Below are 16,413 nucleotides of genomic sequence, written 5' to 3' on the forward strand. Positions count from 1 at the left end.
GCTCCGACCGAAAAGGCCTCGGAAGGCCCGACGGTACCAACCGGCCGCCATGTCACCGGATGCGGATATGGAGGAGTGTGTAGTCAGCACACCGCTCTCCCGATCGTTGCCAGTTTTCGTGATCTGAGCCGCTGTTTCTCGTCAAGCAGCCCGTCAATTGGTGTCAAGAGGAGTGAGTGCGCCGCGCTTGCCAACAGCGTTCGACGGACCCGGACAGAGAGGCATTCAAATGCAAGCCGAGCCCGACAGCGCTTAACTTCGGCGATCTAAAGGGAAGCGATGTTACCACTACTGCAAGTCCGTACATCTCATATAGGTCTCACAATTAATTATCTCTGTGTTGTCAGAGCGTTAATTCTCTACAGAAACGAGACAGTTTTGCTCTGTAATCGCAACGCTGTGAAAGAATATTTGATGGTTTCATACAGCACGTTCCTTATAACATCACAAGTAATGCCATTCTTTTTTCAACATATCTAATTTATCAGGATACTATTTAACCATAAGAAATTTTGCAATTTCGAAAAATCAGCAGTTTTTCAATATGCTATTCAGTGTGGAACGATTTCAGTTAGCGACAGTTCAGTAGTGTTATAAATAAGGCCAGACAGGGATACAACAATTTATCAGGTAAAGATTTCTGCTTCATGTAAGACCGATACGCTTTCCTCTCACAGAGGTTCAAATGGTTCAAATGGCTCTGAGCACTATGCGACTAAACATCTGAGGTCATCAGTCCCCTGGAACTTAGAACTATTTAAACCTAGCTAACCTAAGGATATCACACACATCCATGCCCGAGGCAGGATTCGAACCTGCGACCGTAGCGGTCGCTCGGTTCCGGACTTAAGCGCCTAGAACCGCTTGACCACCGCGGACGGCACTCTCACAGAGGCGACCGGTTATTGTTCACAGACGAAAGACTACTACTTAGAATTTTAATGTTTCATCGAGGTTTTAATTTATTTAATTTGGTTATTAACGCTTTGATTGTTAAATGGTTGAGGCCTATTTAGTAAAATTTAGCTTCGAACCGCTCGTGCTTAGGTGTTCTTTATGAGATAAACTACAGTTATCTGAGATTCCGTATTTTATCGTATTCTGTAAGTCCTGAAATAATCCTGCTATCTCTTTCGAGATAATCTCAGGGCTTGGAAAAAATCACACAAACGTTGTTATTATTAATAAACTTTCTTAACATGCCTCAAGCACGGTTGTAATTGAAATTATTTGCACGTTGCATCAGCAGACAGGGCAGTCAGTTCACTAAGATTAAATGACTGTTAAGTACCTACTTGAGATACGCTGCTTTTTGCAAGGACTGCACTTAAGTTGAAATGAAATAAATTAATGCTGCGGCGTTCCTCTGCAACGTGATGCTGTGAAATAAAATCCGTAAACTGAAGTCCGCGTATTGCGTTCATTAGGCACGGAAATGCTTCGAGATGGTTTTTCTTCTCCGTAGTGCTAAAAGCTGAAATCTTAAAGGATTTGGCACAGGAAGCGCTAATCTTACAAATGACAAGATGTACTATCATTTAACAATAATAATATATGTTGTGACACCGACTAAATGAAATATACTTTAATACCGGACCTGAATACAGAGCTGTTCGTGGAATGTTGGTCACAAGGGAAGAGAGAGAGAATACTATATTATCTTTATACTAAGAAAGACAGCAAAGGACCTGGAAGAGCAGCTGAACGTAATGGACATGGTCTTGAAAGGAGGATGTAAGATTAACATCAACAAAAGCAAAACGAGAATAATGGAATGTAGTCGAATTAAATCGGGTGATGCTGCGGGAATTAGATTAGGAAATGAGACGCTTAAAGTAGTAAACGAGTATTGCTACTTGGGGAGAAAAATAACTGATGATGGTTGAAGTAGAGAGGATATAAAATGTAGACTGGCAATGGCAAGGAAGCATTTCTGGAGAAGAGAAATTTGTTATCATCGAGTATAGATTTAAGTGTCTGGAAGTCGTTCCTAAAAGTATTTGTATGGAGTGTGGCCATGTATGTAAGTGAAACGTTGACGATAAATAGTTTGGACAAGAACAGAATAGAAGCTTTCGAATGTGGTGCTACAGAAGAATGCTGAAGATTAGATGGGTAGATCACATAACTAATGAGGAGGTATTGAATAGAACTGGAGAGAAGAGAAATTTGTGGTACAACTTGACTAGAAGAAGGGATCAGTTGGTAGGGCATCTTCTGAGACATCAAGGGATCACCAATTTAGTTTTGGAGTGCAGCGTGGAGGGTAAAAATCGCAGAGGGAGACCAAGAGATGAATACACGAAGCAGATTTAGAAGGATGTAGGTTGCAGTAGGTACTGGGAAATGAAGAAACTTGCACAGGATAGAGTAGCATGGAGAGCTGCATCAAACCAGTCTCAGGACTGAAGACCACAACAACAACAACATTATACTCCAGGTTAGGACATCATATATATTATTTCTTTATACATTATTCCTTGCTCTGAACACAAATAATTAATTAAATAAATAATTTTCTGGTAACATTATGGAAAAACACTACAGAATGTCTTAGATCGGTACGGAAAAAATATATCCGTTGTTTCCAGAGTATACTCACGTCTCCTCTAGTCTCACCTTCCCTCTCCCCAAATCACCATCTTACAAAATTTTCCTTCAAGTGAAATATGTCGGATGGAAATTTTTTCAATTGACCTTAGCTGTCCAGTGGAAAGAGGGTAAATTTTAGGCCAAGGGAGATGTAACTCCGTTGCACGCAGTATTCTCAAATTTCAAAACCGCACTATATTGCCGCCCTCTTTGCCTTTTATTTCCGTACCCTCGCCATTACCGGAGAAACCTCGTTAATTACGCGTAAAAACTTATTAAACGCTGCTAACTGATTCAAGCAGTAGAGTCGCTAAATTGCAGAAAATCATCGTCGTTTCATAATTTACCACACAGAAGATGGTGCAATACCGTAGGAGTCACAGTCGCTCATCCTTAACGAGAAAGAAAGTAATGAGGACGTATTACGTCAGATGATTCGTTACAGTCTCATGTATTAGCTCACAGCACAGGGATGAAACTGTGGCGTCATCACAGATGCAATACGCGAAGTGTCTGGGGTGAAAGCGGCGGCGAGTGCGCAGGGAACGTGGGAATGTTGCGGAGGGAACGAGCACACGCAGAGTGCAGCCCTTCTCTCTCTCTCTCTCTCTCTCTCTCTCTCTCTCTCTTTCTGAGGGAGAGATAGAGAGGGACATCAGCGGCGCGCTATCTCGCTGCATTCTCTGTTAATGCAGGAGTCGTTTTTCCCAAGAGCTAACACGCCAGTTCCTGCCCACACGAGAGTGTTCCGGGTCGGCTGCGAGCGTCTGGCGCAACGGCGCCGTCTCCATTGTCTACAGGCACCGACACTCTTCCCGCTTCCTCCTCTTCTTGTCGGCAGCTTTCGCGTAAAACTTAATTAAGTATCCCGTTGACACAGACGTTGCTAATGAAAACAGGCGGCGCAAGTGCCTTTTGAATTCGTCTGGGAGTTACGTGGATCCGATGTGCTGCACACCATATGTTACCCCTTACGCAATGTGAGGATGCTGACTGCATTCGCGTTTTTTGTAACATCTCCCTGACAGAAACGAGCAAGAACTCTTCACCAACACTCTCCCCGCCAACATACGCCTGCACAATTTGTGTCCGTGTCCCGCTCAGCACTCTCGTGTGGCGTGTTGCATAGTTAAGCAATGAGGTTATAAGCTGTTAAAGTCTGCTCATCATAAGTGTAACACGCAGGCAAACACAGAGATATGTATTCCTCCACGCTAGTTGTTACCTGGTGTTGCGGTCTACCAAAATTACGGGTTGGTTGTTTTGGTACATAAATGACGCAGTAAACGATAGGATTGCCGGTAGTGTTGATAGCATTGGTAGGGAAAGAAACATGCGAGGGCTGTTCCGAAGGAAAGTTCCGATCGGTCGCGAAATGGAAACCACAGTGAAAAATCAAAATAATTTTATGCGCAACAGCCACGCCTTCCAGCTATCTCTCTAAATAATCGCCGCTCCGACTTATGCATTTGACGTGGCATTGTACAAACTTTCCAGTACTCTCGTCACAGAAGGGAGCCCCCTGTGTTTTTCGCTAATTTTCTACGCTGGTTTGCCTTTCCTTGTTTGTGCCAAAATGTCGTCTTCTTAGCCAGCGGTTCATGTGAGTAGAGGTGAACATCGGAGGGAGCCAATTAAAGGTTGTATTGTGGGTGATCAAACATTTCCATCGAAAACGCTGCCATTGCCCCTGCAGAAAACGGCTGCCAGTTGTCTTGAAGAAAGAAACACTTTATGTTATGTGGGCTGCATAGCTTCAGGCGAAATCTCTCACAACATCCACATACATGGCAGGAGAGACTGTTGTTTTAGACATTCCTACGTGATCACCTTGCGTTCTGAACTGAAAAGAGTGACGTGAAGAAATGGACAGGAACACTAAAGACACCACCCAACACATCTGTGCAAAGTTCCATCGGATTTTCACAGTGGTTTCAATTTCTCACCTTATTGGACCTTACTTTCCCAATACACCTCGTAAATGAGTGTGTAAGAGAGAAACTGAGAGCCGACAACTTCTCTTTGTTGTTCTGCTTTTTTTTTTGCATACAATTAGAACTTCAAGTCATTCAATGTTAAATCACTATATTTTCAATCCTGAGACGAAGTAAAAATTCTCCACTCCAGTAATCACAACGTTTAAGGAACTTCAGGAGAAAATAATTCAATATAATAAAAGAAGAAATAACATTTTTATTCTTCAGCTTCACGTTGGTGAGACCTTACAAATGCAGTGCAAATTCTGATTAGACAAAGCTACGGCAGGAAATCGATGGTGGTGTTTTTGAAAGTACCATCCCAGTATTGACTGTAATCAAGTTAGACAAACAACGAAAACCCTGCATCAGGGCCGGCCTGGGTGGCCGAGCGGTTCTAGGCGCTACAGTTTGGAACCGCGCGACCGCTGCGGTCGCAGGTTCGAATCCTGCCTCGGGCATGGATGTGTGTGATGTCCTTAGGTTAGTTAGGTTTAAGTAGTTCTAAGTTCTAGGGGACTGATGACCTCAACAGTTAAGTTCCATAGTGCTCAGAGCCATTTGAACCAACCTGCATTAGGGCGACGAGTCTCTTATCCACTATTCTGCCTTATTCGATAGGAAATGCACTACTGGCCATTAAAATTGCTACACCACGAAGATGACGTGCTACAGACGCGAAATTTAACCGACAGATAGAAGATGCTGTGATAGGCAAATGATTAGCTTTTCAGAGCATTCAACAGCCTGTGGCAACATTTACAACGTGCTGACATGAGGAAAGTTTCCAACCGATTTCTCATACACAATCAGCAGTTGACCGGCGTTGCCTTGTGAAACGTTGCTGTGATGCCTCGTGTAAGGAGGAGAAATGCGTACCATCACGTTTCCGACTTTGATAAAGGTCGGATTGTAGGCTATAGCGATTGTGGTTTATGATATCGCGACATCGCTGCTCGCGTTGGTCGAGATACAGTGACTGTTAGCAGAATATGGAATCGGTGGGTTCAGGAGGGTAAAACGGAACGCCGTGCTGGATCCCAACGGCCTCGTATCACAAGCAGTCGAGATGACAGCCATCTTATCAGCATGGCTTTAACGGCTCGTGCAGCCACGTCCCGATCCCTGAGACAACAGATGGGGACGTTTGCAAGACAACAACCATCTGCACGAACAGTTCGACGACGTTTGCAGCAGCATGGACTATCAGCTCGGAGACCATGGCTGCGGTTACCCTTGACGCTGCATCACAGACAGGAGCGCCTGCGATGGTGTTCTCAACGACGATCCTGGGTGCACGAATGACAAATCGTCATTTTTTCGGATGAATCCAGGTTCTGTTTAGAGCATCATGATGGTCGCATCCGTGCTTGGCGACATCGCGGTGAACGCACATTGGAAGCGTGTATTCGTCTTCGCCACACTGGCGTATCACCCAGCGTGATGGTATGGGGTGACGTTGGTTACAGGTCTCGGTCACTCTTGTTCGCATTGACGGCACTTTGAACAGTGGACGTTACATTTGAGATGTGTTACGACCCGTGGCTCTACCCCTCATTCGATCCCTGCGAAACCCTACATTTCAGCAGGATAATGCCCGACTGCATGTTGCAGCTCCTGTACGGTCCTTTCTGGATACAGAAAATGTTCGACTGGTGCCCAGGCCAGCACATTCTCCAGATCTCTCACCAACTGAAAAAGTCTGGTCAATGGTGGCCGAGAAACTGGCTCGTCACAATACGCCAGTCACTACTCTCGATGAACTTTGGTATCGTGTATGGACAGCTGTACCTGTACGCGCCTTCCAAGCTCTGTTCGACTCAGTGCCCAGGCGTATCAAGGCCGTTATTACGGCCAGAGGTGGTTGTTCTGGGTACCGATTTCTCAGGATCTATGCACCCAAATTCTGTGAAAATGTAATCAGACGTCAGTTCTAGTATAATATATTTGTCCAATGAATACCCGTTTATCATCTGCATTTCTTCTTGGTTTAGCAATTTTAATGGCCAGTAGTGTAGTTTAGGTTTAATGGGATGTTTTACAACGTCCCTCGGCAATTCTCGGCGCTCTCTGCCCTTCAATATATGAGATCTGCCTGGTTTCGGTTTAGCTGTGATTGTTTCTTCGCATTTCCACAATCATGTCACCAACAGTAGATCTCGGCGTCTTTAGAAGGGTTGAAATGTTCCTGGCTGTTACTCAGTTGAAATTTAACAAGTAGTCCACGTTTGAAGTCACTGAAGTCTCCTAACCGATCCATTATGCTGTTACTGCTTCTCTACTGACCCGCCTGCTTCTGTACTGGCGAGTCCACCTCTCGTAACGTCTAGCGGTCAACTCTGCATTGCAGAGGAGTGTTTGGATACTTTTGACTGGATAGTGCAGCGTGGAGTATGCTGCGCGGATGTGTGACGTGAGCCCGTAGCTCAGCAGTGACGTCAGCCGCGTGTTGCAGGTGCCCACGATGGTCCGCCGGCTGCTGCTGCTGGTGCTGATGGCGGCGATGGGAGCCGCCCAGCGCAGACTCGCCCTGCCCGACCCGCGCAGCTGCGCCAACCGTGAGTACCGCAGCCACGCCTAGCCTACGCGCCCCCTCGCTGACGGCCGCGGCGCCACTAAAGCCTCGCGTGTGCTCCCTGTGTGACAGGCGTCCGGCACGCGACGTACCGCGACGCGCGCGGCGTGGCTCACGCCTACTTCTTCAGCTGGGAGCACGGGCCCACGCGCAGCCTCGAGGTGGACTGGCTCGACGCCAGGAACATCTGCCGCAGGCACTGCATGGACGCCGTCTCCCTAGAGACGCCTCAGGAGAACGAGTTCATCAAGCAGCGCATCGCCAGAGGTAACGCTGCTAGCTGTGGAAGCGGAAATCTCCAGCACGGAATTTATTTGTATTGAATTACAGGCGGTCAGAAATCCATAGGCTCAAAATTGTACAGAGGGTAGAAGATCCTACATCCTCCCGTTCGAAGACGATAAGCGGGAAAAAAAATCTAATGGGCCAATAACTATCAGGTCCTAGCAGACGAATTTTCATATTTTTCTCAAACATCCTTTGTGCAGGTTCATCATAATTTTTATTTTTGTACATATATCCTGCCAGACACATTCAAACTGCTCCTTATTTTTTCCTCAATCTTCTGAGACTGGTTTACCCATCCTCTGTTATTAGTATTAAGGGGACCACACCATGGTTCAGGTTGAAAAAATCGATTTTCGGTTTTCATCATATTTCTATAGATTAAGTTTTTTTAAGTATTCTGAAAAGGATTTTGCCGAAAAAAAAATTTTTTCGTTCATTTAAGGAGCATTTTCCTACCACGTGTGTTTATGTGCCACGCCCACTTTTCCGTCACCCACTTTTCGGCATATATTTTAGATCTTTATATCCCCTACATTGCACGTTAGGGATTTTTTTGTACTTCCGAGTGTGTTGGCTATCCTTGGAATGCAACGATTTATTTGTATTGAATTACAGGAAGTCCCAAATCCATAGGCTCAAAATTGTACAGACTGTAGAAGATCCTACATCCTCCCGTTCGAAGACGATAAGCAGGAAAAAAATCTAATGGGCCAATAACTAACTATCAGGTGCTATCAGACGAATTTTCACATTTTTCTCAAATATCCTTTGTGCAGGTTCATCATGATTTTTATTTTTGTACATGTATCCTGGCAGACACATTCAAACTGCTCCTACAGCGAAAATGTTCTTATTTTTTCATCAGCCTTCTGAGACTGGTTTGCCCATCCTCTGTTATTTGTATTAAGGGGGGTAGGACGTCAAACTGACCGACTTGGAGCAGGAGAGGCAAAACACGACATTTTAATTTCCAGTGTCTATACTTTTACAAATAAATTCATAAAACTTTGTCAGCATCACCAGGAAGGATTCAGGATTCACACTCATTTTTTTCACGTGTGAAATTTCATCATTTTTTCACTTACTAGTGGCTGCATTTGTTCCTATAGGTACACTTTTCTTCATAAGTTAGAGAGAGCCTTCGATGAATTTTGCACAGCGTACATACCATACTTACAGGTGTATGAAACTCTAGAATTTATTTAATTTATGAAAAAACAAATGAGCTGTTGTATTTTTAACTTCATCTTTAGAAAAAAACAAATTTTGTAGTTAATTATCTCAATTTTCAGCACAGTTTTTAATAGATTTGGAAAATTCTAGAGTACCATACACCTTTAACTATGGTTTGTATGCTGTGACCACAATAACGTTGCATCTCTCTGGTGGCTGGCCTTCCCTTGTAGCGCCCTTTCTGTGTACGGCTGTGTACAGTATCTTCTGACGGTCACGGCAATCGTTTTGAACAAGTCTGAATTTGTGTAATTTTAACATCGTGACCATAGCACAATCTAATATATCGCTAGATTTGTTTAAGAATGTCGACTTTCGGAATTTTGTCAGAAAAGCTTTCCGCTATATTCAACGACTTGCTTGTACCGTAATATAAGCGAACGTCTCTCGAAAAACACCTCTACTTTCTTTCCCTCTGAGTCTCCTCTGTTGATACGACTTGCTGAAGGTCCCAAGCCTTCGGCAGTTATTGAGGAATTGGCCGAACGAGGGATTTATAAGGGACCACTTTCCTGCATAAACTACACTTTCTTGGAAATTTTCTAATCAGTCTCACATTGTGAATTTCATGTGGGCATTCTGCCTTAAACAAAAACTACGCCAGAACAGGCCATGGAGGCGCAACGGTACCGACCGGCCACCGTGTCATCCTCTGCCCACAGGCGTCACTGGATGCTGATATGGAGGGGCATGTGGTCAACACACCGCTCTCCCGGCTTATGTCAGTTTTCATTCTGCCTTAAACGGCCCCACCAAATAATCCAAAGCAGTTGGGGGTTGCGACTGTTCACCAATCCCGTATACAATGGGTTCCATTTCAGTTAGAACTGTGCCTATGAAAAATAATAGTCGTAGATTATGTTCACGAAATCACTGTACTTATTCTGTCCTGCATCACCCACCGTGAACGCCGAATTTGGCCCCTTCCGATTTCTGGTTGTTCCCCATATTGATCATGGTAATTGTTCTCCCTGAATCAAAACACATATGAAATCGTTTTAAAAGTTTTTGAAGCAATCAATCACTGTAGTTCTTTTTTGGAATTCCACTTAGCACTGCAGTTCAATTTTTTTTAGATGCACCTACTTGCGTCATAACGGTGTCCATTCACTGTCATCATCAATTTGGGGAACAGCCAGAAATCTGCTGGGGCCAAACCCGGCGTATACGGTGGGTGGTCCAGCACTGTGATCCATTTTCTGGCCAAAAACTCGTTAACAGTCTTTGCTTTGATGGCTGGGGTGTCGTCACGGAGTGGCAACCAGGAACCTGCCTCCCGGTATTCTGGTCGAATTCGACGAATTCTCGTTCAGAAACACTAGAGCACTCAAAAACCATTGTATCGCCTCTCTGCTCCACAGCCACTTTCCGACGGGTGTCAGAATCGCCCTGTTACATTCGCGGCCAAGATGCCTGCTGCAACATTGCTCTTTGACATGCTACACAGCTGTTTGTGAACCTTCAAGGATCATAACACTGTAACTCGCCACGAGATAGAATGAAGTTTGGAATTTCACACTCGTGCGCCTAAGGGAACTGGGAAGCACTGCATTCGAACTACGTCCACTCTTCTGCGTCTGTTTATGACTATGTGGGCGGGCCCGCATGTTGCCAATGTTGTTTCGACTACGGCGCAGAAGCCAGAGATAGGTGTCGTGTGTGTGTGTGTGTGTGTGTGTGTGTGTGTGTGTGTGTGTGTGTGTGTGTGATTGTGTGTGTGTGTGTGTGTGTGCGAGTTTGGTTTGCCTGAATGTTTGTGTGTTGTTTACTTTAGAAGAAGGCATTTTGGCCGAAAGCTCACTAGTTTAGCAGTCTTTCTTTGTGCCTGTCCGCGACTCAATATCTGCAGTATATAGTGAGGAGAAATCTATCCTTTTCATAATATTGTCATTATTCCACCCTGGATTTGTCATTGTTTCATATCAGATTAGGTAGTTCATCTACTGAAACGTGTTACCATATATGACTCTTCAGAGATGGACTGACTGAAGTGACAGTAGGGTTTCACTAGTGTATACAAGGTGGTCCATTGATCGTGACCGGGCCAAATATCTCACGAAATAAGCGTCAAAAGAAAAAACTATAAAGAACGAAACTTGTCTAGCTTGAAGCGGGAAACCTAATGGAGCTATGGTTGGCCCGCTACATGGCGCTGTCATAGGTCAAAAGGATATCAACTGCGTTTTTTAAAATAGGAACCCCAATTTTTTATTACATATTCGTGTAGTACGAAAGAAATATGAATGTTTTAGTTGGACCACTTTTTCCGCTTTGTGATGGATGGCGCAGCAATAGTCATAAACATATGGCTCACAATTTTAGACGAACAGTTGGTAACAGGTAGGTTTTTTAAATTAAAAAACAGAACGTAGGTATGTTTGAACATTTTATTTCGGTTGTTCCAATGTGATACACGTACATTTCTGAACTTATCATTTCTGAGAACGCATGCTGTTACAGCGTGATTACCTGTAAATACCACATTAATGCAATAAATGCTCAGAATAATGTCCGTCAACCTCAATGCATTTGGCAATACGTGTAACGACATTCCTCTCAACAGTGAGTAGTTCGCCTTCCGTAATGTTCGCACATTCATTGACAATGCGCTGACGCATGTTGTCAGGTGTTGTCGGTGGATCACGATATCAAATATCCTTCAACTTTCCCCACAGAAAGAAATCCGGGGACGTCAGATCCGGTAAACGTGCGGACCATGGTATGGTGCTTCGACGACCAATCCACCTGTCATGAAATATGCTATTCAATACCGTTTCAACCGCAAGCGAGCTATGCGACGGACATCCACCATGTTGGAAGTACATCGCCATTCTGTCATGCAGTGAAACATCTTGTAGTAACATCGGTAGAACATTACGTAGGAAATCAGCATACATTGCACCATTTAGATTGCCATCGATAAAATGGGGGCCAATTGTCCTTCCTCCCATAATGCCGCACCATACATTAACCCGCCAAGGTCGCTGATGTTCCACTTGTCGCAGCCATCGTGGATTTTCCGTTGCCCAATAGTGCATATTATGCCGGTTTACGTTACCGCTGTTGGTGAATGATGCTTCGTCGCTAAATAGAACGCGTGCAGTAAATCTGTCATCGTCCCGTAATTTCTCTTATGCCCAGTGGCAGAACTGTACACGACGTTCAAAGTCGTCGCCATGCAATTCCTGGTGCATAGAAATATGGTACGGGTGAAATCGATGTTGATGTTGCATTCTCAACACCGACGTTTTTGAGATTCCCGATTCTCGCGCAGTTTGGCTGCTACTGACGTGCGGATTAGCCGCTAAAACACCTGCTTGGGCATCATCATTTGTTTGAGGCCGTGGTTGACGTTTCACACGTGGCTGAAAACTTTCTGTTTCCTTAAATAACATAACTATCGGGCGAACGGTCCGGATACTTGGATGACGTCGTCCAGGATACCGAGCAGCATACACAGTACACGCCCGTTGGGCATTTTGATCACAATCACCATATATCAACACGATATCGACCATTTGCGCATTGGTAAACGTTCCATTTTAACATGGGTAATGTATCATGAAGCAAATTACCATCCGCACTGGCAGAATGTTACGTGATACCACGTACTTATACATTTGTGACTATTACAGCGCCATCTATCACAAAGCGAGAAAAGTGCTCCAACTAAAGCATTCACATTTCTTTACGCAATACACGAATATGTAATAAAAAAATGGGGGTTCCTATTTTAAAAAAACGCAGTTGATATCCGTTTGACCTATGGCAGCGCTATCTAGCGTTCTAACCATAGCGCCATCTGGTTTGCCCCTTCAAGCTAGACGAGTTTCGTTCTTTGTACTTTTTTATTTGACGCTTATTTCGTGAGATATTTGGTCCGGTCACTATCAATGAAGCACCCTGTATATGTCACAGATCAATTCCCTAGGTCGCATATGAGACGTGCCCATAGTGCTGGACTGAGTTTTGTCGTTGTCGGCAGGTAACGTGCGGTACATCTGGACATCGGGCCGCAAGTGCAACTTCGCTGGCTGCGACAGGGCCGACCTGCAGCCGGCCAACATCAACGGCTGGTTCTGGTCCGGCTCTGGCGCCAAGATCGGCCCCACCAACCAGCGCAACACCGGCGACTGGAGCTACACTGGCGGCTTCGGACAGGCGCAGCCCGACAACCGTGAGGCCGCCCAGGTGAGCTACCCACTCCGTCACTCACTCTCACGCTGGCTACTTACTAATTCTGGCGAGACCATGGGCCCCTCTTACATCTAACTGGACACGCTACGTATGAATATTACATTCATATAACGTCGCAAGTGTTACAAAAAAGTTTACATATGTCGTGCAACACTTAGAAGTGTTGCCAACTGCTCTCAAAAGTTTGGAGAAATACAAGTGCTAGCCGAGAGGTGGCTTTTATTTCTGTAAACTTTGACGGTTCACGCCCCGCTTAGGCACAGATTCATTCCGGCTGATACTGAAAGTTGTTTTACACGTTCTAAGTTTCAGCAAGTAACTTTTTCAATGTTTTTAATTTTTATTTTTCGTCGTCTGGACACGTAAAGTAACAGTTCTCAATCTTGTAGTAGTAGTAAAAGTTGTTGTTATTGTCGTTGTTGTTGTTACCGTTGTTATTGTTGTGTTTGTTGTTGTTGTAGTGTTCTTCATTCAGCAGACTGGTTTGATGTGACTCTCGGAGTTAGTCTACCCTGCGTAAAGCTCCTCATCTCTGCATAACCACTGTAACCTACATCCATTTCACCCTGCTTGCAACAGTGAAGACTTGATCACCCTGTAAAATATTAACCTGCGACACTACCGTCCACTTCCAAATTGAGGATTCGTTGATCCCTTGGGATGTGTCGTATCAGACCACTTTTTTCTCTAATTCTTCTATTCCTTTAATCTTTGATATAGATATGGTAGTGGCAGTAGCCGAAATGTCGTTATAAATAAACACATATATTTTAATTGGTCAAGGAACGACGCGTTCATCACCGGCAGCATTCAAGTAACGACACATGCACCTTGCTTGCAGGATTTCAGTCAATGTGTAGCTGTTAAGCCTCTGTTTACGAAAGATGATAAGAGAGATGCCAGTAACTACCGACGTATTTCACTGCTGTCATCATTTTCGAATATTTTTGAGGAGATGGTGTATTCTAGAATAGTATCTACCCTTAGCCACAATAGTATACTGAGCAAATTACAGTTTGGGATTCAGAAGACTTGCTCTATAGAGAATGCCATTGTCACAGTCGCTCACCAAATTTTACACGTATTGAATAATAAAATAGCGTCGGTTGGTGTTTTCTGACAACTATCTACGACATTTGACTGTATGGCCACACTACTGTTCTAGATAAATTCAAGTTTTATGAGATTGACGGTATCCTCAATCAATCGGTAATGTCATACCTAACCAAAAAAAGTCATGTTTAGTCATAATTCAACCAATATAGTGCAAGGAAATAATTCTGACTTAGGAGAAATCACATACAGATTTCCCTCAGGCTCGATCTTCAGTCCAAATAGTGTTCTCAACAGTATCATTGACTGGTTTTATGCGAATGGCCTCACCCTCAATTTTAAAAAGATATGACATATTCAGTTCTGCACATCTAGGGGTGCTACACCAATGATAAATGTGTAACCTCCCAACAGTAAAAATAATACATAGCATTCACGTTTAGTATAACCTACCAACAGATAAATTCTGTAACCTATCAATAATGAAATGTGACTAATCTCTCAATAAAACTGTGGCTCACTTATAACCTTTCAATAATTGACTGTGAATATAAAGTGGTAAATTTTGGACGTCAGCAGTGTTGCGTCATGGCCCTGAAAATTCATTCTGAATAAATTGGTAAGTCTTACCTCAATGAAGTCGCCGGATAACGCGTATAATCTGCTCCTATAAGAAATTTTTCTGGCACAGCACAGTGCAATGCTGGCCGTTAGATTTGTCATGTATAGAAAGAAACAACTGATTCTTCTTTACGATAATCGGGATGACCATGGATTGCAGAAATTAGTAAATTCTTTAAATTCAAATGAATGATTGTCAAAAAAGTTAATTTTATAAAAAAGATTATTATTAAAAGATTTTTTAAAACATTTACATGGATCTTGATATAACAATAATACAAATTTTGTTGTAATAAACTACATATGCGCGCGGCTATTTTTACCTTATAGTACATCGCTCAGGCACCACCATCGCCCCCCACGACCGGCCTCGCGAACTCCACACAGCAGACTGCTAGCTAATACTTACTCGTACTGACACAGCTCTTACTGCAGCCAACACTACTCTCTGGTCTGAGATTCTCTTATAGCTTACATATCGCACGCAGCGCGTGAGCAATCCATCGAAATTACATCTGCTCGAGTGCGCTAGCAATAAATTCCTTAGCCATGGACGTCTTACAAGTGTAACACATGGTGTAAATATGGTGGAAAGTTCAAAATTCTTAATGTCCATATTGATGAGAATTTAAAATGGAAAAAGCACATTTTGGAACTCATAAAACAACTTTGTTGATTCACATTTGCATATAGAATCATTGCAAGTCTTTGGGAGAGACAAATCAGTAAGTTCAGACATTTTGCATTGCTCACAGACGATGACATTGTAGAAATCTGTTTCAGAAGTTGGGCATTCTGATTGCTGTTCCACAGTATATTTATTCCATCATGAAATCTGTTGTAAATAATCCACTACAGTTCAAAAGGAAGAATGATGTACATAATTACAGTGCCATAAGGAAAAATGACATTCATTACTCCACATGAAGGTTGTTTTTAGCACAAAAGGGGGTTCACAATACAGCAACAAAAATTTGGGATCACTTATCCGGTGATATAAAATGTCTGACAGGGTGCAAAGTAAAATCAGAAAAAAATCTGAAAAAGTTTCTCCTTGACAACTTCTTGTATCCCATAGAAAAATTTCTGTTACTGTAATATGTAAAAGATGTTGCGCAGGAATTACTTACTCACAACTGTATATTTAAAGAAAAAGAAAAGGGAAAAAGCTTAGCAGTGTTCAGCATGTAAACATAGCATCAAATTAAATTGTCGTATAATTGTAAAATGACTCGTTCCGCATCACCGCGATTTATCGTGCAAAATCATCTAACCAGCCGACTGCGGCAGCGCGCTGAGCTGAGAGTGTGTGCTGTGTTGCAGGGCAACGACGAGTCGTGCCTGTCGATCCTGAACAACTTCTACAACGACGGCGTCAAGTGGCACGACGTGGCCTGCCACCACGTGAAGCCGTTCGTCTGCGAGGACAGCGACGAGCTGCTCAACTTCGTGCGCTCCCGCAACCCCGGCATCCGCCTCTGATCTGATCCGCGCTCTCTCTCTCTCTCTCTCCTTCTTTTGTATTATTTGTCTATATTATTTAAATACACAATAAACTATTTTTAATATATTAACACCGTGTCTTGCAACCCTCACTTGTATTGTATGCATTGTATGTTAACCGGGGACCTAGAAACGACGGAGAGGCTCCGTCCCCGCCGCAGCCGCAGTGGTCCACAACCCTACGACGACTACCGCAGTCCACCCCTCCACCGCCCCACACCGTACCCAGGGTTATTGTGCAGTTCGGCCCGCGGTGGACTCCCCAGGGAAGGTCTCACACCAGACGAGTGTAACCCTTATGTTTGCGTCGTAGAGTAATGGTGGTGTACGCGTACGTCGAGAACTTGTTTGCGCAGCAATCGCCGGCATTGTGTA

At 43.8% G+C, this 16,413-nt stretch overlaps 1 protein-coding gene and 1 non-coding gene across 2 annotated transcripts in view; both read left to right on the forward strand.

Annotated features, from left to right (window-relative positions):
- LOC126187723 (uncharacterized) overlaps window positions 1-16,080 on the forward strand; it is a 57,876-nt gene extending 41,796 nt beyond the window's left edge. Inside the window, exons 2-5 of the mRNA XM_049928967.1 lie at window positions 7,024-7,126; window positions 7,216-7,410; window positions 12,650-12,855; window positions 15,859-16,080. Coding sequence (XP_049784924.1) covers window positions 7,033-7,126; window positions 7,216-7,410; window positions 12,650-12,855; window positions 15,859-16,017 — 654 coding nt within the window. The 5' untranslated portion in view covers window positions 7,024-7,032 and the 3' untranslated portion in view covers window positions 16,018-16,080. The remainder of the gene's footprint in view (window positions 1-7,023; window positions 7,127-7,215; window positions 7,411-12,649; window positions 12,856-15,858) is intronic.
- Window positions 4,946-5,029, forward strand: Trnas-gga (transfer RNA serine (anticodon GGA)). Its single transcript is given in 2 exon segments — window positions 4,946-4,985; window positions 4,995-5,029. It is a non-coding gene; the product is annotated as a tRNA-Ser (tRNA).
- Window positions 16,081-16,413: the final 333 nt, after the last annotated feature.

This window comes from Schistocerca cancellata, chromosome 5, assembly GCF_023864275.1.
Source record: "Schistocerca cancellata isolate TAMUIC-IGC-003103 chromosome 5, iqSchCanc2.1, whole genome shotgun sequence".
NCBI lineage: Eukaryota > Metazoa > Arthropoda > Insecta > Orthoptera > Acrididae > Schistocerca > Schistocerca cancellata.